Genomic DNA, 27,443 nt, shown 5'->3' on the forward strand with positions numbered 1-27,443 from the left:
CCGGAAAGCAGGGTCATTTTGCTTTCTCTTGAGAAATTAAAATAACATGAATTTTGGCAGTTTTATTTTGTGAATCAATCTTTGCAGGAGAAGAAAAGGAAGAAACACTATCAAGTGCGAAAGTCCATGGCATCATGAGAGCATCTCTTGGCAATATGTCCATGGAAAATTCTACACAGCAGGAGAAGTTATATTTTCTGTTTGCTCATGTGGAGGGCAATATATATCTAGAGTGCACCATGTGCGAAAAATGATATCAAGAATAGCTTGGAGCACCTCCCACTGAAGATTGCTAGACGACAGTCTGATGAGAAAATCTGTCCTTGAGTTATCCTTCCCTGCAAGAAAAGTAGCTGATGGACCACATCACCTGTTACTAGACCAATCCCAAGTCACTAGGGCTTCAATGCACAGATATATAAAGCACTCTGCCCCTTCCTTGTATAGAAAGAACATTGCTATTGTGTTGTCTGTTAATATCTACACTCATACATCTCAGACCTAAGGAAAGAATGCCCTAAATGTCATTTGTGTGGTTTTCAGCTCCATTATGCTGATATGTAATGTAATTGCCATGGACACAAATTGACACTGAACAATAATTCGTCCACATGATCCCTCATCCAACCAGGAGGCATCATCGACAATCATCAACCAAGTAGTTTGGAATGGGAGAACAAATGTTAGAGATGGGCATTTAAACCAAAGACTTAAAGTTATGAATTCGAATGTAAACACCATCCTACACATGTCAAAATAAACAGTTCCAGTGCTTCTTGAGGCAATACTGTATAAAGGTTGTTGGATGAAACCCTCCATTTACCCCGCATGCTTTTACAATGCAGAACCATGACTGCGACGTTACCACGCATTACTTTACCACCAAGTCGTTATAATGACTTGCCTTACGGGGCGCTGTACTTTGGAATAGTATAAGTTACTATTCTAGCTCCAGTCTACGCAACAGTAGGGAAGGTGTTGGACCTAAAAATCCAACACGATTCCAACAACACACCCCCTAAAGCAAGTCTGTGTGGTAAAGTAATGTGAGGTAACATCACAGTTACGGTAGTGATTGACTACGTGGTAAAGGATGTTTCCCCGTAGAAGATACTTCTTCAACAGAGTGTAAGGAATTGGAGAGTTACATAAAGTCCCAAGACTAAAACAGACAGAATTGCCCTGGGTGACTGGCATGGTTGCTCTTTGAATGTGTACATCATCAGATCAAGACTCATGTTTTTGCCAAGAGACATACTGAGAAGCAGTACAGTATCCATTATGGCACCTATAAGCTTAATATGCTACATGGAGAGAAGCTAGATTTGTTTTTATTGATGGAGAAGGCCAACTGTGCTGGCATTGAGACAAGCTTAATTTCATCTTGGTGATAGAGAAGTCCAATTTTGGGCAAAAGTGTCTGTACTTAAAATTGCTATCTTGATGATGTTGGATTTTGAGTTTTCAGATACCACCAGGGGTAAAAATAATTATCTTGGCAATGAAGGTAGGTCAATACTACCGCCATACGTTTTGTAAACACCCTTGGTGCAGAAGCCAAACTGAAGGATATGACAGAACTGGACAGGACAGAATTGGCAGTACTAAACCCTAACTGACTACAAACCTCAGGAGTATTCTTTGCTGCTATGATATTGTGAACTGAAAATAGGCATCCTGAAGGTCAAGGGATACCAGGCAATCCTGATCCTGCAAAGCTCAAACAACTTGCTGGAAAGAACAGAGGTATGCATGCCATAGCCACATGGCCAAACACCTGGCTTTTTTCAATTTAGCGCACTTGCAGGGAAGTCAATTTTTGTCAAGATCCCTATACTGCAATTCCTGATTTTTAGACCTGGCGTCCTTGGTGTGGTTTTCCATGACTTTTTGCCTTCTGACCCCCTGGTTTTCTGACCTCATTTGTGCTGGCTTTAGGATTAGGTGCATGTTACCACTGCTGACCAGTGCAGATGCTCTCTACTCTAAACATGGTAAAATTGTCTTATCTACAATTAGCATATTTAGTTTACTAGTAAGTCCCTAGTGAAGTGCACTATATGTGCTCTGGGTCTGTAAATTAAATGCCACTAGTGGGCCTGTAGCACTGATTGTGCCACCCACTACAGTAGCCTTGTAAACATGCCTAAGGCCTGCCACTGCAGAGCCTGTGTGGGCATTTTTAAACTGCCATTTTGATCTGGCAAGTGTACCCACTTGCCAGGTCCAACTCTTCTTGTTTATTACATGTAAGTCACCCCTACGTTAGGTACCTGTTTGCCCTAAGGACAGGGTGCAGTGTATTTAAAACGTTGGACATGTTTAACATGTCCAGGTAGTGAAAAACTCTCTCCCATAGGATAAAATTGAGGTTACCTTAAAACACCTTTTAAGAGTAATTTCCAATTGGGAAAAGTTAGAAATATGGAGTTTGGTGACTCTGAACTCACATTGTAAAATCAAAACCTATGATGAAGTCGGATTTTCAATTATAAGTCTGAAAATGCCACTTTTAGAAAGTTGCCATTTTCTTACTTTAACCATTTTGTGCCTCTGCCTGTCTCTGAATACAGATGTAGTGGATGACAGCTGGGCTCTGTGCATTCCCTTTAGACAGTCACACACAAAGAAAGCTGGGGTGTGACATTGCATCACAATGGCCCATTACCAGGCTGACAGATCTTCTTGGGCTAAGTGGGAGGGAGAAGCTGACACACCTGAACAAGGCTGTGCCTGTCCTCACACAAAGTGCTGCATACCCCCCTGTAGAGTGTCTGGAGCCAGGGAAAAAAGGGCAGGGACCTTGTAATCTTCAAAGGCCTTTTTAAAGTCTCCCACACTGCAGAGGCACATTTGGATATAAGTACTGGACTTCAAACGCCACCAAATCAAAACTCTAATGGAACCAAGGACATTCAGCTAGGAAGGACTGCTGTGCTGCATGGAGGAACTACTGCTCTGCTAACTGCATTGCTGTGTTGGCCCACTGCTTGCTGTGTGCTGGGCTGTAGGAGGGACTGACACTTTGCTATTTGCTTTGCTGTGTTGGCTTGCTGCCTGCTGCTTCTTGGCTAGAGGTAAAAAGGACTTGACCTGTTCTCTACATCCTTGAACCCAAGATTCTCCAAGGGCTTGTTGGCTTGCTTCCTATTCTCCTGCAGTCTCAGGGACATCAAAGACTGTCTGCAACTCTCCTGGTGCTGCTAGACTCTGCTATCTGTGAGACCCACCCTTAACTGAGGTTCCCCTCACCAGTCCTGGGAATCAGAAGTGGGTCTCTGAAGCTTTTTCCCTCTCAGTGAAGCATCAACCCATCAGGGACTTTGCACCGATAGAGCCGATGCTTCAGCCTCAGACACCAACGCAGTAGCTGCTCGACAACATCACTTCAATAGACTGTGAGACTTGACGGCAACAGATAGTGTGATTCAACATTGCCGTAGCACCTGCTTCGTCAAAGGGTTTGATTCCGAAACCTTAATCGACTGCGTGGATCAGAGGCGGTGCTTCACCTCCTTCCACGGGATCAAAGACTGTGCGCCACCTCCTCGCATCGAGTCTTCAATGTCGAAACTTAAAGCAAGTTTAAATACAAGGTACTCTTCTAGCTGGACCTATGTGGGTCCTGTAGCACACCTACCCTCCATCGCGGTCGGCGTGAACTTTGGATTTGAACCAGTCCCTCAAGACCTCAAGTAACCTTCTCACCTTCTTTTCTTAACCACTATTTTGGTTTTATTCTTTAGAAATGATTATCTCAAATTCTAAAGATAGTTTTTTTGTTGTCTTGGTCTTGTTTTACTCAGAATATATTCCTGATTTTTCCAAACTGGTGTGGAGCCTTTTGAGGTATTTAAACAGTGTTACTGTAATTTAAGTGTGGCACAAATACTTTACACATTGCCTCTTGGTTTAAGCCTGACTGCTCTGTGCCAAGCTACCGGAGGGTGAGTACAGGTTAATTTAGGTGGCATATCTGACTTACTCTGGCTAGCATTGTGGTCTTGACTTGGACAGGGTGCATACCTCTGCCAACTAGGGACCCAATTTCTAACACTGATCATTTGTTGTTTTATCACAACACAATACCTTGCATTTTTGTTACTTGTTTTCATGATAAGGAGAACAAGTTGTTCTTTGCAAGTTTCATACTGTTGAGTTGTTACATCAGAACTTGAATAATTGTGAGGAAAATGTCCATGTACCAATAAACACAATTCCTAGAATTCCTGAAGCACGGTTTACTAGTTGGCCTTTTGACTATGCACTACACATGCAGGTGTGACTGTAATCTGTGTTTATCTTTTGTCCCTCTGTTTTTCATTCTTAACAGGTGTCCAGGCTAAGATTCCTTGTCAAGATCTTATCCTCATATTCAGAAGTTCCAAGATGCAACCACTTTGGGTGAAAACCCAAAGTAAATATCCTGGGTCAGGGAACTGGAGCAGGTAAGATGAACTTCCTTCTTCTAGTAAAGAAGAAAGCCAAGCTTTTGGACAAGCTCTTGGGCACAGGTACAGTATAAGTATGACCGCATCCAAAATGGCCAATTGACCTTACAGGATCGCAAAGTATCATGGACATTGTTTGAGGCTTATTAGGTTTGAGGCTGTTTGTAGCTGCTAGGTCTGGTAACCTGTTCAGTGAAATGGGAAGGGAACAGACATAAAATCACTAATACTTGGAAAATATCTTAGGGCCCAAATGAGCTCAGAACACCACCCTCAGTGGTGGGGCAAGTCAAGAAAATAACCAAAGCCTTATGGGAGCTAGGCACTACAGCACAAGAGGTACTACAAAAGGGCATACCATGAAGGCTAATGCACTCCCCCCTTCTTGCCTTTAACATTAATATTGATCAGGCAGAATATTGTCCGCTGTAAAACACCATTTATAAAAACCTAATTCCATCAATATAAGCTTTATTCAATCATTAAAAAGAATAATCATAAAAACACAGCAGCAGCCTCACCATTATATATAAATTCATGGAAATAGACCCAGAGTAAAATAAACATGATAATCTAAAATATATGTTGAAGACCTAAAACATCAAGAGCTGCATATGACACAAGGGAAGTTTAACAAATGTACAAACCTCAAGGGGGAAGAATGCATCGGTCATCGGCCGGATGAGGCCGGATCCCCACTTGTTGCTCTTCGCCCCATTTTTTATCAATTGCGTTCCTGCTACCTGGTAAGGTAGGGCTAGACACCACAGTTTGTGATTATATTGTATGTGTTTATCTACCCTAAGAATGCCCTGCAACCTGACCTGTTTGACACCAATGTTGGATCACAGACTTGAGCCAAATTTTCTTTTCTTTTATTAACATGTTAGCTCATATCCTTCACTTACCAGTTAAAGAATAAATATAAATCAGGGGCAAGCATAAAATGTGCTTATCCAAATCCAATAAAACGAACAACTCCCCCACTGAATGGCTTCTTAGAGTGAGCTGAGGGAGTAGTTGACAAAGAGATTCAGTTAGCCAAAAGATGCCTTTCTTTCACAATTGACAGCCTTGAGTAGTCTTCACGCTCTAGTTCAAGTGACTTGTATGTTCCATCAAGAGGGACTCATAGCTGTTATTCTAAACTGGCCCAGATCAAGTCCGCAAACATCACCAACATTCTCTTTCCTCTGGTGGCTGGTTCGCTACCTTCTATTAGTTAACTTACTGCAAAACACAAAAAATGAGTGGAACAACTTGCAAGCTTATTCCAAAAATGTCTTATAGTAGCCCAAAGCAACAGTTTACCCATTAACCTAATTGTGAATAACTTCCCTTCTGCGTCCAGAATGTCCATCTATTGATAGTTACTTGGAGGTACATGTTTAAAATGAATGCAATGTAGCCCCCTTCCAAGAAGGGGGACTCATCCATGGGGTACTATATTCGCAAAAGCAATACTTTACAGGAATACCCCATCGTTTTAATTCAGATCTAAGAACAACTCTCAGCATATTTTTCAGACTTCTGCGTATAGACCACAAACCTGATCTAAATTTAACTACCTTAAGAGGAGAATTTACTTTTATACTGAAACAAAATCAGCTTTTGTAATTCTATATTATGATCCCTATTTTCACTGGAATATAGAATTTATATATTTGGTTCTACATTTCTGAAAGTGCTTTTCACTGCATAAAACAATAACCAAACAAGTCTCTTGTGTTACTTGATGCCACTCTTGCAATTGAGCTGGTAATTCGTTTTCCCTAAATCATGTATTTAGCAGAGTGGAGATTTGCTTATTGGTACCGGAACTATTACATTTTCTGGAGTAAAGTGGGAATACAAGTCTGCAGGGGCTTGTCAGTACTTCTTGTAGGTCTACCTGGGCATAATGACAGGAGCAGAATGGGGCTTATTCCAAGTACTTCACGGATATTCCTATAGAGGATAGTTAAGGGTCAAGAAAGTGCCTCCCACATGTGTATCTGTAATAGGCTCTATGAAGAGAGATGACACAGATTACTCTGTATTCAAGTTGTTTGTTCCACTGATGTGGGACTAATATATTCTCTTTGGAAGAGACTACCACCCCATCATCTCGTTCGTGATTTCGGAATTGCACAGCAATGGAGTCAGAACCCGACAGGGTCATTGAAGTTCTTCTATGCAACTGAGAAAATTACCCCAAACACTAAACTCTCAGCAATGTTTCTATTTCAAGGAAGATGTCAAAAGAGCATGTTCCAAAGTTGAGAAGCTGCCTCACGCATCATTTTCCCTACTATGGAAGAAGGAAGCCAGAGGTTACTTTCTATCAAAGGGTCACTCAACCTTGACTGTGGCATCTGTGTTTGCTTTGAAGGAGTCATTATGACTTCCGAGGCTGGCACCGAAGTCCACAGAGTTTCAACCAAAGATACTGGTGGGACTATGAAAGATCCTTACCACTTAAAGAGTGAGAGTTTGAAAGCATACATTTTGAAAGGGTTTACAATGTTTTTCTGGTGCCCCTCTTTTAAAATACATTTACCTTTGGGAGTAGTACTAATACTTTAAGAGAGGAGGGGGATCCTAAGATTCTAAGAGCTTCTATGTTTCTTTCTGAAGAAGTCGAAGGAGAATGGTGCACTCTCCTATGATTTTTGTGGTGCTGACTATAAGGAGGGGGGCAGATCCTAAAGTGTGTTTGGGAGCATTCTCTACCCATGCTTTGGAAGGCGATTTTTATACAGTTTTGAATTTCACTATAAAAGTGGACACTCACAATTATTACTTTTTTTTGTTAATCACTGATGGCTTTGGGATTCATCTGCTCACAGAGGCTGCAGGATTAGGTATCCTGAGATATACTCTTGTACCAAAGACAGTCAAGTTTGGGGTTGTTGAAATGTTAAGCACATTTGAAAGCAAAAGGTGTCCCCCACAATTAAGGACAAGGAGTGTAAAAAAACAAAAACACGAAAATCCGCTGGGGACCCTTTCAGATCCAGTCTCGCACCAGGTTTATGTTCAAGTAAGTAAATCAGCACGAGTGTCCATCAAATGAGAATAAATGAGCTATTTTTTAGTGTGGGGAAAAGTATATTGAATTAAACCCGGAGGGTGCGGAACAACACGTGTATGAGATGGATGAATAGTGTATATCAAAGAGAATTCAGTCCTTCCAGGTATCAGCCGAAGTTTCAAACCTTATGGCGTAAGTCCACGTATTTCATGAGCATGTCGATCAAAAAGGCAGTCACTGTAAAGTGCCCATGGTCCCAGCTGACCTTCAATATCCCGGGGGTCGCCTTTCTTTTGGGCCTCTATTGTTGCAGATTACCACACTCCTACACCCACCAGAAGTCATATTTACAGTGTGCCGTCACTGCCTTCAGCTCCGACATGAAGAAAAAAAGCTTTATGCAAAAGTTGACACATTAATTAGCATAAAAGCAAAACAAACTGTGAAACGTAGGCTATTTAATGTAGAAGAGTTTACTATGGTCAACAATTCTTCAAATTAAATTACAATATTTGAAAAATAACGATGAGTGGTGCTTAATCCATTCTTTATTTGGGAAACAATACATATATAAATAATTACAATACTGAACATTAATGTGGAAACACAAACTAAACATTTATCTAACTCAATGACACAGCAGAGTTGCAAAGAGAGAGAAAGGGAGGTTATTTCTTGGGAAAAATAGTGCAATACAAGAAAACTATAAACCAAATCGAATGAAATAACTTTCCTTAGCGTTTCCTTCCTTTAAACTTCCTATACTTTTGCTCATAGGTTCCTGTATTCTCGCGCCTTTTCTTCTCCACACTGCTGTCACTTTCGTCTTCACTGACTTGCAGCTTCCTTTTCCTTTTGCGATTGCTATGAGCAAGGGATTGGAATTCATGTCCTCTCTGGGTTTGATACACTGCAGAGGGAGGCTCAGGTACAACATCCTGAGCAGCATTTGTGTAAGGGGTCGTTGGCCAACTGACAGGCAGCTGGGGTACCATCTGGCTATAAGGCTGCTGGGCCACTGTCCCGTAATGATGAGTAAACACATTTTTCTCCTAGAAAACATAAAACAATCAGAACTGTTGTAGCTGAAATCAACGTTAAAGGACCACAATGAACGCCGACAATGAAGAAAAACAATATCTCTATCACTTTCTGCATTACATCATTGACATTTAAAATGGGAATTTGCAACATTGTTCAGTATGTAACAGTACAACATACTGTGTGAAGAATTTAAACATAGAGTTGCAAATACTGCAATACCTAAAGTATAGCAAACACCTGGAACTAAGCTGCACGAAAACATAGACAAAGCAAAAAGCGCTTGCTTTTAATTTTAAGAGGGACAATTGCATTTTCTGCTATTGATGTGGAAAGAGGGGCATATATATAAAGTGGTGCATGTTGACAATCAGAATATATAGTAGACGCACATTAAATGTTTTTGCTATTTTCAAAGTGACATACAAAGGGGCAATTTTACATTTAGGGTTGTTTGTAGTAAAATGTTTACGTAACAATGTGTGCGGAGATTGCCTTGTAAAATAAAGCACTGTCCCACCAGGCATGGCACTGATCTGCCCTTCTTTTCAGGTGGATGTGAACATGTGATCAAGCTTACTGCCATAAAACAAAATTTAAAAGAGCAATAGCTGAAGCTGTCTGACGGATTGTGGTCTGAGAACCCAGAACTCAGTGCATTAACCTTTGTTCAGCCTAAATGATAAATGTAGGTAGAACAAAGCGATGGAGGGTGTGGGCAGGCAAGGTCACTAAAATTATAGGTGGGTTGATGAACCAGGAACAGAGACGCTAAAATTCTGCATCAGCAGTGTTTTCTGTATAGTTATGGATTTAATATACTTGCCACATACTCCACTATCTGCTACGTAATTTGCTCTTTTCAACAAAACAACTGCTTCTAAATGGAAACAGAACAAACAGAACAATACTAATAGCATAGCATAAAGCATGCATGCTTAACCTAGAGGCAAAGTGTAAAGTTTTTATGCAGTACTCAAACAGTAATAAAGTGAAAACACAACACAAGAAAAACCTTAAACCAATTTAGAAAAATAAAATAATTTGATATATAAAATGTCACCAAAACAACAACATTCCAATAAGTAGAACCAGAGATATGATTTTTTAAACTTTGAACTGAAAACAGCACCAAAAAGCACAAAGCACTATCAGCAGTCATCTGGTCATACTAGACCAGGTCAAAGTCATGAGTTAAGGAAGACTGTAATGAATAGCTATTCAGATACGAGGACAAGGTACATTCCGGTGGAAGGTTCACCTTCAGACTCAAACATTTATGGAGAAAAAGTGGCTATCGATGAGACTTCGAACTCGCAAGATGAAAGTTGGATCTGAAGCGTGGCTCAATGCTGGCAGGCTGCTGAAAAGTGTGGTCCTGGTGCTGTCGTCACAAAAGATGGGAAAGCTCAGAGTAGACGAAGCCTGTGTCTGGAAGGGCCTCAACAGCGGTCAGATACTGCTTAGCATTGGTCCTGATGAAACATTCCACCTTCGGGCTTACTAACATTTATAAATGTCAGATCTTCCTTAGTGAGGCAAACTAGCAAGCTGAAGCCAGCCGGTGATTTGGTATCAACGGCTGCGGCTTCAATGATAATCTTTGTTTCTATTGGTTCTCCATGCAGAAAGTTGGCAGAAAATTCCTAAGTCCCACTTCTTACAGTTTGGGACAAGAGCAGTACACACTCTAACACAGCTAAGTGTCCAGGACCTGGGGGCAACACTTGGGGATTAGGACTCACTCTAACAGAGGCCACTAGCAGGGTCCAGGGCAGCCAGTTCGAACTATTCCGCTAGACTATTTCATAGATAGGGGCCTTTGGAAGCTTGCTGTGCCCCTGTAGCTCAAACAGGAAGTTTGCCAGCTGACCTTTGGACTTGCTTCAGGGGTCCTGAGTTCAAGGCAAGCAGGTCCAGTCTTTTTTTTAGGTTCTTCAGGCAGCAATGCAGTCCTTTCCCTATTCTTCACAGGTCCAGGATTGTTCTGGAGATGGCACTTTTATGCCTAGTACCAGAAGCATTTAAATTACAGGCAGTGGGGACATGTAATACCAAATGCCTGGGATGCACAAGTAAATTAGGTGTGCCAATTAGGGCTATGCCAATTCAAAAGGTTTAAAGAGGAGAGCATAAGCGCTTTGCCACTGTTTAAAAAAGAGTAAAGTGTGCATCATGGTATGGCCAGCAAATACTGGCTCAGCAAAAACAGCTAAAATCTGGGAAAGAAATGGTGGTAATTTCCAAAAAACTAATACAAGAACAAGGTTCGATTCACAGGTAAACATTATTCCTGTTCTGACAGCAGTCCTCTCAATACTGCCACGGAGATCGCTAGGTCATTTCTCTTCCTATCACCATTCAGCACAAGCCACCTATCCTCAGCAGGTCCGTGTGGTCAACATTCTAACGCTGGCTCGTTTTGTGTGGTGGAGGGTCATAGTATAAATGGCACAATTAACATATCTACTTCCTTACCCTTAACAAACAACATCTTAAATTACAGAGGGAGAATACATAAGACTACAGCAAATCACAAAACAAGATATACATATAACTGTTGTATTCATCCTTTGTGTTGCACTGGTTCTCATATCTACAAAGAAGCTACAGCTACTTCAGTAGTATCCCACTGCTTTACTCGCACATTAGCCAATCTTTCACCAGCATCCTTAACCCCTTGAATGGGGGTGTCAGCCACTGGCCGACGCCCGTACTACCTCCCTGGTCACGACCAGTGGCTGACACCAGGGAGGGGGTTAATAAATCCTCGGGTGCGTCGCACCCGAGGATTTATTTATTTATTTTTTGTTCCCCGGGAGACACAGAAGCTCTTCCCCCCACCTGCCCCTTTGTGACGTCAGCGCGCCGTGAGGCGCGCTGACGTCACTTAGTGGATTTCCCCATCGGAGCAGGAAGCGGCCTTGCGGCCGCTTCCTTCTCCAATGGGGAAAACGGCCACAAACGGCCTTCCCCACGTTCAGGAAGGCCTCGTAAGAAAGGGGAGACTCTCCCCTTTCTTACGAGGCCATCCTGAAAGTGTTTCTTGGCCCCCGATCACAGCACAGCTGCGATCGGGGGCCAGGAAACACCACTAGACACCAGGGATTTCACTTGGGGGGGTCGGCCCCCTCGGAAAACGGGCCAGCCCCCCCACCCCCCGGGGGCATATTTGTTTTTTAAAAAAAGGTAGGTGCCCCCTGGGGCTAAATTTTATTTAAAAACAAACAAAAAAAAACGAAAAAGAAATGGACAGGGGGTTGCCCGTGGGCAGGGCGACCCCCTGTGGGGCAATATATTTTTTAGTTGTTGTAGGGTTTCCCTGGGGGCCATTTTGGCCCCCAAGGAAACCATACAACAACTAAAAAAAAATATAGATCTATATATATATAGATCTATATATATATAGATATATCTATGTAGATATATCTATCTACATGTATATTTCTATAGATAGATCTATAGATATATGTATATATATATATAGATATATATAGATATATATAGAGAGATAGATCTATATCTATATCTATATATATATATATATATATATATATATATATATATATCTATATATATATATCACTTTTGTCAATACGTGTGTGGTTTCCCTGGGGGCTGCGATCGGCCCCCAGGAACACCAGACCCACATAAAAAAATGATATATATATAGATTTGCCACCAGTTGTCTTGCAGTTGCAGCATGCGTCTTCAAAGCAATGCACATACTTCAACTGACGCTTTTCAACTGTAGCTTTTAGGCAGCAATAAAAAAGTCAAGTAAGTATTGTGATTATGTTTCTGCTACAAAAGGGTCAGACTTGTCTAGTGGCGCAGTTTTAGTGCCATAAAGAAGCGCAGAAGGTTTATATGCCTACTGCAAAGAGCACATCTGTATTTTATGTAAATAGCTAAGTACATTAGTAAAGTCAGCCATTACCTGCGCTATAATACAAATGAAATGTATGTGCGGGGTGGAGGGTGGCTATGGAGAGATGAAGGGCACTTTTGCTGGGTGGTAATGAGGGAATCCTAGGAGGAGGGAGTGGAAGCACCAATAATGATTGTTGGACTAGGCGCAGGAGGTGCTAAAGACTGTGACGAATGGTATGTGACAAGGTGTGTTTTGAGTGTCTTGAAAGAACGTGCTCATTGAGGGAAGAAGCGCAGGTAAGGTAGCCTCTACTGTTGCACGTATCTCACACACACCATCGATTTTGTGACTGTCTACGTAGGCTAGTGTTTTAGAGCAACAGTTTAGCCAATAGCTGAGATGGCATCTTGATGGATGACTGCTGCGATCACTCAGGTTATAGAGGACAGCTCTGACATAGGATCAGAGACTGAGACATCAGATACTGAGACAGCATCTGAGGGATAGGACAATGGCGCAGACTATGGGAGTGATTTTTCAGTCGGAGGAGTCCCATTCAATAACTCCTTGTCCAGTAAATTATGAGGGAGGTGATGAGGACAGTCCTGCTGTTCCTTCGCAGGTAGTCTGTGCAACGGGGTAATAGTGGGTTAGCCCAACCCAGAGAGCAGCTGAATGCGGCGGCAAGCAGAGAGAGAGAGTGCTCTCTTGGGAGCTCCCCAACTTAGTTCAGCCCCAAATTCCACCGCCCAAATCGTATTGTGGAGACATCAAAATTATCTATCGCAAAACAAACTGGTTTTGTATGGCAGGCACCTGTGTTTTTGGTCCTGGGTTCGGCGGCCATATAGAGAAACACACTAAACCCAAACAGTTCTGATAACTAGACATTCGGTGGAGTCCACAGAGGTGTGACTTGTGTGGATTCCCCAAAGTTTTCTTACCCAGAATACCCTGCAAAGCTGAAATGTTGAATAAAAATTCTATTGTTCTCGCATTTCTGTCACACAAACTACAGGAATATGCTGGGATCCACAAAATTCCTACCACCCAGTGATTCTTCACCTGTCCTGAGAAAAACACTACCCCACTTGAGTGCCTACACCTAGTGCCTGCGTCAGGAATGGATCACGCCAGGATCAACAGCTGCCTCATGTAAGGACCAACATTGACCGTTGTGTGATCTATTCCTGTCGCGGGCACTAGGCCTACCCACACAAGTGAGGTACCATTTTTATCGGGAGACTTGGGGGAACGCTGGGTGGAAGGAAATTTGTGCCTCCTCTCAGATTCCAGAACTTTCTGTCACAGAAATGTGAGGTTTTTGTTTTAGCCAAATTTTGAGCTTTGCAAAGGATTCTGTGTAACAGAACCTGGTCAGAGACCCACAAGTCACCCCATCTTGGATTCCCCTAGGTCTCTAGTTTTCAAAAATGCGCTGGTTTGCTCGGTTTCCCCAGGTGCCGGCTGAGCTAGAGGCCAAAATCCACAGGTAGGCACTTTGTAAAAAACACCTCTGTTTTCTGTGAAAAAATGTGATGTGTCCACGTTGTGTTTTGGGCCATTTCCATTTGTGGGCGCTAGGCCTACCCACACAAGTGAGGTACCATTTTTATCGGGAGACTTGGGGGAATGCTGGGTGGAAGGAAATTTGTGCCTCCTCTCAGATTCCAGAACTTTGTGTCACCGAAATGTGAGGAAAATTTGTTTTTATAGCCAAATTTTGAGGTTTGCAAAGGATTCTGGGTAACAGAACTTGGTCAGAGCCCCACAAGTCACCCCATAGTGGATTCCCCTAGGTCTCTAGTTTTAAAAAATGCCAAGGTTTGGTAGGTTTCCCTAGGTGCCGGCTGAGCTAAAGGCCAAAATCTACAGGTAGGCACTCTGCAAAAAACACGTCAGATTTCAATGTAAAAATGTCATGTGTCCATGTTGCGTTTCCTGTCGCGAGCATTAGGCCTACCCACGCAAGTGAGGTACAATTTTTATCGGGAGACTTGGGGGAACACTGAATAGCAAAACAAGTGTTATTGCTCCTTGTCTTTCTCTACATTTTTTCCTTCCAAATGTAAGACAGTGTGTAAAAAAGATGTCTATTTGAGAAATGGCCAGGTAGGCACTTTGCAAAAAAACACCTATGTTTTCTTTGAGAAAATGTGATGTATCCCCTTTGTGTTTCCAAGCATTCCAAATGTAAGTCCATTATTCTTCTTGGTCTGACCACTACAAACAAGAAACGGGATCGAACACACGACTGTTGGACATATCATGGTCCTGGTACAAACCTTGATTCATTACCAAGGTGTACCGTCAAATATATATTGATATATCCACACATGTGATAAGCAACTTCTACACCGAATATTACAAGACGACCATATTGTGACACAGATCAAATAACTTACAGTCTTTAATGAGCCTTGAAAAAGTCATTTTCACGACAAAACACATGTCGGCTGTATATACATGGATTGGTACAACGTTTGCTGTTTTCATTGAATACCCAAGAAGAATAAAGGACTTAGATTTGGAATGCTTTGATGTGCTGTGGTTCTTTCAACTTAATTCACTCATTGTGGACCTTCGGGATCACAATCTACACACCTTGTGGCTGGGTGTGGAGCCACTCTGGCACTCCGTATATTATATACGTCTAACTGTCAATAATATGTACTTTTTTAGATTTTAATACCAGCAAAGAAGAACATTTTTTGGAAGTGCACACCATCTTAGTACACAGCCACTGGCTAGCTCTATGTACCCTTTGTGTTATTGCCCCTTGTCTTTATCTACATTTTTTCCTTCCAAATATAAGACAGTGTGTAAAACAGATATCTATTTGAGAAATGCCCTGTAATTCACATGCTAGTATGGGCACCCCAGAATTCAGAGATGTGCAAATAACCACTGCTCCTCAACACCTTATCTTGTGCCCATTTTGGAAATACAAAGGTTTTCTTGATACCTATTTTTCACTCTTAATATTTCAGAAAATGAATTGCTGTATACCCGGTATAGAATGAAAACCCATTGAAAGGTGCAGTTCATTTATTGGGTCTGGGTACCTAGGGATCTTGATGAACCTACAAGCCCTATATATCCTCGCAACTGGGAGAGTCCAGCACACGTAACGGTATATTGCTTTAAAACATCTGACATTGCAGGAAAAAGTTACAGAGTAAAACGTGGAGAAAAATGGCTGTTTTTTTAGCTCACTTTCAATATTTTGTTATTTCAGCTGTTATTTTCTGTAGGAAAACCTTGTAGGATCTACACAAATGACCCCTTGCTGAATTCAGAATGTTGTCTACTTTTCAGAAATGTTTAGCTTTCTGGGATCCAGCATTGGTTTCACACCCATTCCTGTCACTAACTGGAAGGAGGCTGAAAGCACCAAAAATAGTAAAAATGGGGTATGTCCCAGTAAAATGCCAAAATTGTGTTGAAAAATGTGGTTTTCTGATTCAAGTCTGCCCGTTCCTGAAAGGTGGGAAGATGGTGATTTTAGCACCAGAAACCCTTTGTTGATGCCAGTTTCAGGGAAAAAAAACACAAGCCTTCTTCGGCAGCCCTTTTTTCCCATTTTTTTGAAAAAAACTAAATTTTTACTGTATTTTGGCTAATTTCTTGGTCTCCTCCAGGGGAAACCACAAACTCCGGGTACCATTAGAATCCCTAGGATGTTGGAAAAAAAGGACGCAAATTTGGCGAGGATAGCTTATGTGGACAAAACGTTTTGAAGGCCTAAGCGTGAACTACCCCAAATAGCCAAAAAAGGGCTCAGCACTTGGGGGGGAAAGGCCCAGCAGCTAAGAGGTTAATTATGCTCCTAAAAGCAGATTTGTATGTTTCAAGTTTTTTTTTTTTTTTTTACATTCTGATAATCTCATACTTTGAATTTGCTGACACTTTTGGCATGGTGATTGACAAAAAAACTTGTTAATCCAGCTCTCTTGATGCTCATAAACATTCTCATATACTCTCCACAAGTCACATTGTCTCATTTTGTAGTCTCTAATCCACACTGGACATAAGTCTGAATTTTAAGAATGTAGCCAGTGACACAATAGCTAGTGTTTTCAGTACAGCTATAACATGGATGTGATGTATTTCAGCAAATGCTTTCTGAGCAAAACTATCCACTAAATACATTTAAAATTAACAGACTGACTCTCCTGACCAGCACAATAGATTGTGGGTGATAGATAGATGTCCTATGTTTGACCCCAGTACCTGTCAAAAATGAAGACATTTTACCAAAAGTGAATTATTTACCAGTATCTGAATCTAATTTTGACGGGAAACCTTCTATGCTAAAACCATTAGAAATAAAGTGAATAACTACATTGGTATTGGTATGGCAATAAATTATACTTTCACCTATTTGAGAGAATAGTCTTCTAAAACTAAAGCATACATTCTACTGTTTGGCTAGTGCTCTAAATGAGTCCCAAAAGTTATATGGTTAATTTACACCAAGGTTTAACTGGAACATCTACTTGTAACAATGGTGAAAGTGTTGTTTTGTACTGCTTATCACTTACTAAAGGGCCAAGTAATTTCTTGTCTTTGGGCTACTGTTAGCCCTGACAGCCTTTGATTGGTCTTCCCCCAAACGTTTGGCCTGCTTGCCTCCAATTTTGCTGAAATAGTTTTGTTGGCCTTAGGACTCTGTGCACTTTACCACTGCTAACCAGTGCTAAAATGCTTGTGCTCTCTCCCTAAAATATGGTTTGATTGGCATACACCCAAATGACATATTGCATTTACTTCCCTAGTAAAGTGCACTACGTGTACCCTAGGCGGGTAAAATAAATGCTACTAGTAAGCCCACAGCACTGATTCTCCCAACCCTTTAATTAGCCATTTAAAACCTGTCTCAGGCCTCCCATTGCAGAGCCAGTGCATGCATTTTAAACTGTCATGTTGACCTGAAAAAGTTCCCCTTTTGCCAGGCCTAAGCCTCCCTATTTTTAAACATGTCACCCCTAAGTTAGGCCCTAGACAGCCCCAAGGGCAGGGTGCACTGTATTTAAAAAGGATGGACATGCACTTTTAAGTTTTACATATCCTGGTAGTGAAAATCTCTTGAATTCGTTTTTCACTACTGTGGGGTCTAACACTCCCATAGGATAACCCTGGGGATTCCTTATTTAATTTAGTCAGCTGTAATTCCTTTCTGAGAGGAGGTATTTCGGTCATGTTTAGTACTTATGGAATTGTCATGATAAATCATATTTAATGGTAAGGTCAGATTTATTTTCACAATTGTGAAAATGGCATTTTCCTGCTCTTAACCTTGTGTGCCTGCAGCCTCTCTCTGATCACTTGTCTGGGGTGACAGTTAGGCTTTTTGTATTCCCTTTAGACAGCCACATACAATGGGAGTTAAGGTGCGATTTGATGGGCCCTGATGGGCCAACTTAACAAGATGGGAGGGAGGAGCTGGCCACAGCCTCACATTTACAGCTGAATAGACTGTGTCCTGACCAACACAAAAAGCTGCATAGCCCCTGTAGTGAGTCTGGAGCAAGGACAGGACCTCTGTGGACTTCAAAGGCTTCTTTCAAGTCTCTCCCACTTCAAAGGCATGAGTGGGTATAAGGACTGGACCTCCTACACTACCAATTCAGTATACTTCTGGCCCTGTGGGTACCCTGTCAGTAAGAAGGACTGCTGTGCTTCTACAAGGACTGCCACTCTGCTGGTCTGCTGCTATAGAATAACTGTGGTCTGGCTGTGCTGACCTTCTGCCATCCTTACCTGGGTGAGAAGGACTGGACATGCATCTCTCCAACCCAGAGTGACTCCAACAGCCTGCCACTGGTGTCCTGATCTGAAGTCTCAGGAACAAAAAAAAAAAAGACTTCCAACCAACTCAACACTACAACTGGATTCTGCCAGCTGTGAGTCTGACCTGCAAGTGGTGCCACCCCAATCCTGGGCCATTCGGAGTAGATCTTTGGGTGCTGCTCCACCAGAACAACAGCATCTCTGCTGTTGCATGGACCAAAGCTGTGCATCTCAGATTCCGTGGATAAAACCAGCCCATCACTTTCGGAACCAGCACTGCGGCCTTTCCTTCGGTGCAAGGTCACTGCATCACCGTCAACAACCTCAATGACGAACTCAGCATCACAGTCACTGGGCTCATCAGAATAAGTGCATCGGCTAGATGCTGACGCGGCTGGCACTTGCACCCAAGACCTGTAGCCAGGTTCCTGTAGCCAGACCACGGTCAATCACGGTCAGCCTGAACTTTTATCTTTATCCCGGTCTGGCACGACCAGATATCCCCAGCTGGCGCTTTTTGCTTCTAAGAGCCATCTTACAGTTTATTCTTTACACATTTATCACTCAAGTTCTACTTACTGGATTTTTGTCATGTTGGTGTTGTTTTATTTGGTAAATTAAGTTATATTTTTCTAACCAGGGGTGGTATCTTTTTATGTGGTGTTTGCGCTCTTTTACTGTTAGAAGCATTTCACAAATACTGTACAAATTGCCTCTTACTTTAAGGCGGACTGCTCTGTGCCAAGCTACCAGGAAGTGATCACAGGTTTAATTTAGGGTATGTTTGTGACTTATCCTGACTAGAAATGTGGTTCCTGGTTGATCAAGATGCATACCTGTGTCAGCCAGAAAGCCAATTTCTAACAGCCATCCTTCCACCCAGCACTTCAAAACAAATCTTCAACATCTCATCAATATTTAACACCTCCAACTATTCAGAAGGTGAAAGAGTTAATGCTTGTTACCTGGTATCACAGAGGAACATCGCAAAAAAAACAAAAAAAACCACGCAATTTCATCATCAAAATCTTCACATTTACACAGAGATTAAGAGAGACAAAAAGTGTCTGGCATGGCCTTTTTGGTGCCAGGAATGTCTTTACCATTGAAATGATATTTAAATAATTATGTACTCAACCTAGTAATTCTATCTGTGGTTTAAACCCCAAGCTTTTATATTCAAAAGATTAACTAGTTGGTGACAATCAGTAGATAGCAAAAATCCACTGTCCCACACAAAGAAGCAACATTTTTTAACAGCCCACTTAAATGCTACTATCTCTCTTTCTATGACTGTGGATACCTTCCTTGGTATTGACACAACTGGCTCAAATTGACTGCCAGAGGTGAACTCCTTTTAATAGCTATGTAATCAATTTCTTCTTTACAAAGTAACATGTATCCTTGCTACGGGCCGCTCCAGTCTTGTTCTGAATTATCAATGCCTTCTCAAGGATGTAGATATATGACACCTTAACCTAGGCCAAGTAGATTAAACTGAAATGTGACCACATCAGCTAGATTCTTAAATAGGTTAGAAACTAACATTTGAAAAACTGCTGTCCCGGAGGCAAAACAGAACGGCATGTGACAATATTGATATAGACCATCCGAAGTAACAAAAAGAGTACAGTGGCAATATTCTTTGGGAAGCGTGAACTGATGATATGCAGATCGCTTGTCAAGTATGAAAAAGTGGTCAACTTGTGCCACAAATCTTCCCTCTACGAAAATGAGAAGTTATCAATCTAATAGCTTGATTAACTGATTTAAGATTAATGCATACTCTCAACCCCCCCATTTCTCTTTTCTTTTTGCACTACCACAATGATGAATCGAAGGGCTGGGCTCAATTTGATCATCCTTAACCAAATATTACAAGGAAGAGGACAAATCCTTTGTAACATCTAGAGGTACATTTCCCAGATGATGTTTTAATGAAATACAGTTATCCTTTTCCTTAACAGTATGGGTGCCCCTTACCAATACCCACCTTAATAGAAAAGGCTTAATGAAAAATATCCAAAATATTACAACTTTCATTCAGAAGTCTGGGGTTACGGACATGTAGTTCTTTCTCACTAGTAACAGGCTAATCTATACCCTGTTTCTAAGATAGCTAAGAAATGCTACTGTGCACCACGAATAAAATTTATTTTTTCCAAGGTATAGTCATTCTAAAATATCAATTCGCTTTTCAGTAACATTTACTTTGCCTCCAGTCCTTTCATTCTGTAATAAAAGTTCTGTAACAAGGTACCCCAGCATATTAGGAGCCCGAACCCGGCATCCACTAGGATGTACCTCTCTAGGGAATAAACTGATCCCAATATATAGGCCACTTACCAAAAAAGGTGGTGACATTATTATACTTTTGAAACCAGAATCTAGAAAGATTCAACTGAACACCATCAATGGACACATTAATAGCTGTATCATCATCATCTAGATAAGTAACATCAATGCCACCATTAAGGGGAATCAACTTATTATATTCTCCTCTATGCGTGTCTGTGAAGGATAAAACTGAGGTGTCAATGTGGTCAGATAAAGCCGTCTGCTCATCATTATCATCAGCAATTACATTCACAGTAATGTTCCTAGTGGCCTTCCAAACACAAGCAAAGTTTCCTCTGTGACCACATTTTTTTTTATATAAGCTTTTAAGATTGGGCTTTTTTTTTTAAAGTTCGCCAAATAAGTACATCTGTATCTGTAACAAATTATTTCTTTCGATTTTGTCGGTATTTGCTATAGGACTTTGATTGTACTTCTGTTGCTTGTCAACATTCACACTGTTACTGCAGTATGATAATTCAATGCCAGAGTGTAATTCTTTAGCAGAGGTTTTAGTAAACAACACTTTTGGCCAACCCAACAAACAGCCTCAGACAACCATGGATTATTGAGGCCTAAAAATTCTTCCAGTACTCATAATTACACCAATTAGTTAGCTGGTCTTTTATGAGTTAGTCACAAAAAATGTCAAATTCACAGGATGCATCAAGACGGTGAAGTGCAGGAAAATATGACTCAAAAGATTTGTGTTATTCCACCACTAAGCTTGAATGAACAGTAGGTCAAGGTGTTTGATAGCATTCTGGAACTCATCAACTCTTTAATCTCTTGACGCTTCCTCGGTTTCTTGTTGAGTCTGAGGAAGGGGGTGGGGGTAAATGCTGATATCCCGCTTGCTCCTTAAACCCCAAGTGATGTACCACTAGGTATTTTTTTCTTCAGAATGAAACTTTAAGCTATGACAATTACTGTAAGTTAAAAAATTACTGAAGGAACAAATCCAGAATCTCAATTCCATAGGTGGTTTTCCTGGTTCCAGTAAAAAAAGGAGTTTGGTTGATGTTTCATAGCATGCTTCCTAAAGTGATACTGGGGACTGCTCTCAAAATTGTGTAAAGTACGAAAAACAGTATACAATATTTTTTAAATACCCTCCAACTTTGTAGTAGGAAAAGCAGAATAATACTTTCTTAAACTGATTGTAATAGTGGAGAATTTTGGGAAAATACAAAAGGGAAAAAAAAAAAAAAATCAGTATAAACATGGTTATCATGCATACTGGAAAATGTTACATAAGTAGAAGGAGGCTGTCATTTAACCAGACGGGTACGCAAAAACATCAGTTAATGAAGAAGCACTGACAGACTACAGCCAACATGAATCACCCTCAAAGAGGCAATATGGAAAATGGAAGTGATATTGCAGAAATGTCAAAAGGTACTTTGATATCACAGTAATCACCTGAACGGGACAGAGTTTGCATTTTACCATTGCCATTTGCCATTGAAAGTTCTAGAAATGTAGTTATAAAGTGGTGTACTGACAGCCTATGCCAATGGGCATTCATTGTTTTGATTCTAATCATGTCTTTAAGTTGTTGATTAATAGTTTTCATTAAATGATAATAGTTTCTCAAAGACAAATGATTTAAAGCTACATGCAAATGTTGGAAAATGCAGTTCTGCACCACATTCAATGGAATATATTAATAATGTTTATTTAGCTTCGTTTTAAACACTAACAGTAACATGAACAGACAATATTAATATTGGTGAGCTTATGATTTTGAATGTTTTATGTGCCTCCATTGATGTAATTGAGCCTCATATTTTCCTTATGCTTAACCTAAGTGAAGCCTGGAAGGCCCTGTTTCTTGACTGTTGAAAATGTCTAGTCATTCTTACTATCATGAACGTTTTCTTTTAGGTAATGTCACCATGAGATATTAGCGTGGTACTAGATGTCCTTTTGCTTCACACATAATGGGCCTGATAAACTAACCCTGAGTCCAGTACAATTCAGAAACTGTGTCAGTAAAATATCTACATTTGTTTTAACAATGTATGTGGGTGAGCTAAGATGCATGCCGTTCTCATCCTGGATTTGGGAAAATATCCCTATGTTGCAGTTCTCTGTCATATGATAGATGCTGATTGGACAATTTCATCTTTCGAGTTGTGTGGAGCGATGAACTGGCAAATCATCTTGCTCTTCCGATTTTGATATACCCTTCCTCTTTTGGATCAGGGACTGTCCTGCTTGACCCTTCTCCTGAAGCAGTATCATCCTGGCTTCCCCCGGACAGCCCCACTTTGGTTTCCCCTGGAGTAGTCACCCTGTCTTCTTTTCCCCTTGTACTTTGCCCCCTGACTTCTCTTGCTCTTTTCATGAGGAGCTGATCCTTTTTTGGACTCTGAGAGGTACTGGGCTCTCTACTTTTGCTGGATTTTCTCATGCTTTGCTTACATTAGGGTTTTTCTTCATACCCAAAGACGATGACTCTTTATCGAGCTTCTTACAAGCTGACGCCTTTCCTTTTTACCTAATGTTACCAATTGTGGTTGAGTTTCTTTTGCTCCAGATGACGTTTTTTCAATTTCTTTTTGTCCTGTACTTGCTTTTCACTTTTTGTCCATATGTCTTGTAGCTCAGCACGTCCTTTTTCCAATTGGTAGGGTTTTCCTTTGCCAAGTTAGTAAGCTTAAGTAACTTTATAATTTTCTTAATGCAACCTTTGTCATTCAACCCTCAAATCATATTGCTAATATTTTGTATGGTCACTATTGAATGTTTTGTTTGTTTAGTGTTGACTCACCTAAACTTTATCTGCTGTTTTGGTCAACCCATGGTGATTCTGTACTTTTATGGTTTTGTCTTGAAGCTCATTTATATAATCTTGAGCCTCCTTGTAATAAAACTTTTCAACTTTATTCCGCCTGGAATTTTCCTTGTGTGCCTATATGGGTCACACTGTAAATTGGAATTGTTGTTGAGATTTTGGTGTTTAGCTTGTTCTACTCCCAGCTGGTTGCAAAGATCCATAGACCTTGCCTAACATATAACCAAGAAAATGGAGCATCTGAAGAAATGAGCAAGTTGGCTTGGACATTGTTCAATGCTCATTGCTGTTGACCTATGTTGGAAATGGCCCTTTCTGCAATGTCATCCCCAGAATTGTTGCCTTTCTTCTCCTCCTTTTCTGGCCCTGTTTTATTGGTCTTTGGAATTTGGGCACTTTGCCACTGCTATCCAATGCTAAACTGCATGTGCTTTGTGTCTAAAACATGGTCATATTGGTGTCCCCATGATTGGCATATTTGATTTACTGGTGTGTTCCTAGTAGAGTGCACTTTGTCTGCACAGGGCCTTTAATTCAAATGTTATTAGTAGGCCTGCAGCCGTGATTGTGCCAACCACTACAGTAGCCTTTCAAACGTGTCTCAGGCCTGCCGCTGCAAAGCCTGTGTGTGCAGTTTAAACTGCCATTTCAACCTGGCAAGTGTACCCACTTGCCAGGCCCAAACCTTCCTTTTTATTACATGTAAGTCAGCCCTAAGGTAGGCCCTGATTATCCCCAAGTGAATGGTGCAGTGTATTTAAAAAGTTGGACATATACTTTTAAGTTTAACACGTCCAGGTAGTGAAAAACTCAAATTCTTTTTTCACTATTGCAACGACTATCTCTCCAATAGGCCAACATTAGGGTTACCTTAAGTTAAGTGTTATTTCCAATTGTGAAAAGGTAGAAAAAATAGAGTTTGATGTCTCTGGACTAGCAATTTAAAAATACATCTTTTGGTAAAGTTTTTTAAATTGCAAGTCTGAAATTACACTTTTAGAAAGATGGCATTTTCCTACTTTAACCATTCTGTGCCTAAGCCTGTCTCTGAATACACGTCAGGATTCATGTGACAGCTACATTTGTGCAATCTCTCCAGACAGTCACAAACAGGAAGTGCTGGATGTAATAGGAGATACACCTGCATTCATCTGCTTACTGATAGTCGTCCTGGGCAGGGAGAGAGGGAGGCAGTTCACACTCAAATCTGAACAGGCTGTGTCCTGCCCTCACACAAAGGGCTGATTACCCCCAACTGGTAGTCTGGAGACGGGACTAGGTTGAAAGGGATCATTGTACACTTCAGAGAAATCTTTTGAAGTTACCCCTACATCAAAGGCGCTTTTGGGCATAAGTACTGAGCCTCAGACACCATATACTCAGAACACTTCTGGGCCGATGCCAATCTACCAAGAAGAAGGACTGCTGTTTTGTTAGGAGGGACTGGCACTTTGCTGTTTGCTCTGCTTTGTTGGCCTGCTGCCTGCTACTTCTTGTCTGGGAGTGAGAGGACTGGATCTAACTCTCTACATCTTGCAACCTAATGTTTCTCCAAGGGCCTGACTGAGCTTGTCTCGTGCTTCTGAAGTCTCAGGAATATCAAAGGCTTGACCTGCATCTTGCTACCAACACTTGGGGTTCCTCTGCTGTGAGTCCTGCTCTGCAAGTGGTGACAAATCCAGTTCTGTGCCCTTGGAGGTGAGTGTGGTGTTGCAACACAAAAACTGATGCAACAACACTGGAACGTCACTTGGAACTGTTGCATCTTGCTGCTGAAATGCCGCTTTGCCGCTGCCTGAACTGAAGCTGCAAACACTGCTTGCTGACTGCGTGATACAATGACCCCTCTTACAACGCAGCCCCAGCCTGGCCAATGCAGCACCGGCACATCAGAACCAGTAACCACTGCTTCTGGACATCGAAGCCTCAACAACATTTCCCAATAAGGAAACAACGCATCGCCTGCAAGTGCGACACATCCCCTCCTCTGGATCAACGCACCGTCAGTAAGCAACAATGCAACAAAGGTATTGTCAGAAGGTCTGCATGACTCTTGTACCTGGCCCACTCCTCCATCATGGTCGGATAGCACTTTTTATATTTTTCCCGGCACGCTCAGATAGCTCCGGTTGGAGCTATTGTCTTCTAAGCACTGCAGACCCCCGATCTCTTACCCCGTAGGTAATCACCATAGAACTCTTCTGCCCAAAGCAGTCAGTAACAATGGTAAAAAGGAAGCAATCTAGCGTAAATGATATTTCCTTCCAAAAAAATCATACGTCAATATTGAAATTTATTTCAGGAGCCATGCGGGAAATAGAAAAACAGATTACTAATGTTGAAGGAAAAATACTTACCCAGAATAGGTCACTAGTTCCCCCCAATTCCCCCTCACTAGCAATAACTCCTGATAACCCGGCAAAGCCTGTGGAAAGTGGAACCCAGATTAGAAGTTTAAATGGCTGCATTCAAGACACAACTGATTCTATCTCAGATGCTGATGAGCATCCACCTTCACCAAAATGCAAAAGGAAACCCCAATTAGCAAAGAAGGGCAAAGTATCTAGACAAGAGCCACTTGCTAATATCAGACCTGGCTCTCTGGTAGCCCAATCTAACGCACCTACGCAAAACGCACAAACCGGCTTCCAAAATGTAAAACCTGATCATAAGAATAAATTTCATACGGCGAAAGGAAAAACTAGTGCTGCAAAGTCGACGACTGCCTTAGAAAAATTAGTTAGCTCATGCTTTGACCAGGTAATAAAACGCCTAACTCAATTGGAAGGAAAAATGGATTATCTGCTCAAATCATTGAAGACACAATCTATAAATCCACTGGTTTCAACTATCCAGTATTCTGGCGACACTGACCCTAACGCTAGTTCCCCTCTGACGCATCAGATCCTACCACCTATTCCCCAGATAACCCAAAGACAAGCTGATTCTCGCGTCTTACCCAATAGAATTAATAATTCCCAACCTCATAAAATGGCGCTAAATAGTGGGGAACATGTAAACATTGCTAAACCTTACCAGGGCACTTCTCCAATAGGGAGAGGCCCACTTGATCTCCCGCCTGCGGCAACCCCTATGTGGTAGTCCTTGCCAACGTCCCCACCCTACCTGGAGTACAGAAGGAATCATGGGCAGCCTTGAGGAACAAGTCCCTGAATTGGATTGCAACCCATTCGATACCTGGCTTGAGAAATAAACTCTTTGAAGACATTAAGATGGTTAGAGGGGTGAAATGGGTGGGTAGAAACCATAAAATATTTAGGGGTGATTGTGTAGTTCTCTCATTCAAAACCCGTACACTGGTCGAAGATATCCTAAGAAATTTAAGCCCACAGCAGATTACTGATCAATGTATTGCCCTGCTTCCTTTGGGTTTCTTTTACACGAGTACCATAGGCCATGATGGTTCTGGCCTTCATTTTGGGGAACAGATAAGGAGGCCTGAGACCCAATACATGATCCCCACTGTGAATAGATTCCGGGGACTCAGCCTGGTAGACACAGATTGACTATCATCTGACAAGGAACTTCTCAGGTCCATGCATCCTACAGAAGCATTAGCCCCCGTCCAACTGGGTGTTGACAGCCTGGCAGCATATCCCGGAGAAGAATGGCTGGATATGGACTCTTCCTTTAGACAATTTGCCAAAGACGAATCGCTTTCAAGTACCCTGTCAAAAAAATCACCCACCTGTGTATTGACTTCTTTCGCACGTAAAGAAAGCAACACCTTTCCAGGGAGAATCCAGGCAACCGACAAGCTCCCTGTGGGGCAGGCCACAAAACTGCATAGAGAGCATTTTTCATTTTTATTTTGGAACGTGGCAGGCCTTCGATCTAAAGTGGAGAATGAGGTTTGGTCAGAATATATTGAGCGTTTTCCCTGGGTATGTCTTCAAGAGACCTGAACTGTGAATCCGATTCACATAAATGGCTACAGGACATTACATACTCCTGCTGTTCCTTCTGTACGGGGCAGGGCTAAGGGTGGCTTATGCACCTTCATTTCTAACAAGTGTGATATAATCAAGGACATTGCTTTAACTTCTAATACGTTCTATCAAGGGATTACATGTGATTTAAAAAATACTGCACAAGTGGTGGTCATTCATTTCT

The 27,443-nt window shown here is 41.5% G+C and overlaps 1 protein-coding gene across 2 annotated transcripts in view; it reads right to left on the minus strand.

The window, feature by feature from the left end:
* Positions 1–7,917: 7,917 nt before the first annotated feature.
* RBM11 (RNA binding motif protein 11) overlaps positions 7,918–27,443 on the minus strand; it is a 112,273-nt gene continuing 92,747 nt past the window's right edge. Inside the window, exons 5-6 of one of the 2 annotated variants that reach the window (XM_069203125.1) lie at positions 9,339–9,385; positions 8,380–8,516 (exon numbers count right to left, since the gene is read on the minus strand). In XM_069203125.1, coding sequence (XP_069059226.1) covers positions 9,368–9,385 — 18 coding nt within the window. In that variant the 3' untranslated portion in view covers positions 8,380–8,516; positions 9,339–9,367. Of the gene's footprint in view, positions 8,517–9,338; positions 9,386–27,443 lie in introns of both variants that reach the window. The other variant, XM_069203124.1, reaches the window with a different exon arrangement.

This window comes from Pleurodeles waltl, chromosome 8 (genome assembly GCF_031143425.1).
Source record: "Pleurodeles waltl isolate 20211129_DDA chromosome 8, aPleWal1.hap1.20221129, whole genome shotgun sequence".
Classification (NCBI taxonomy): Eukaryota; Metazoa; Chordata; class Amphibia; order Caudata; family Salamandridae; genus Pleurodeles; species Pleurodeles waltl.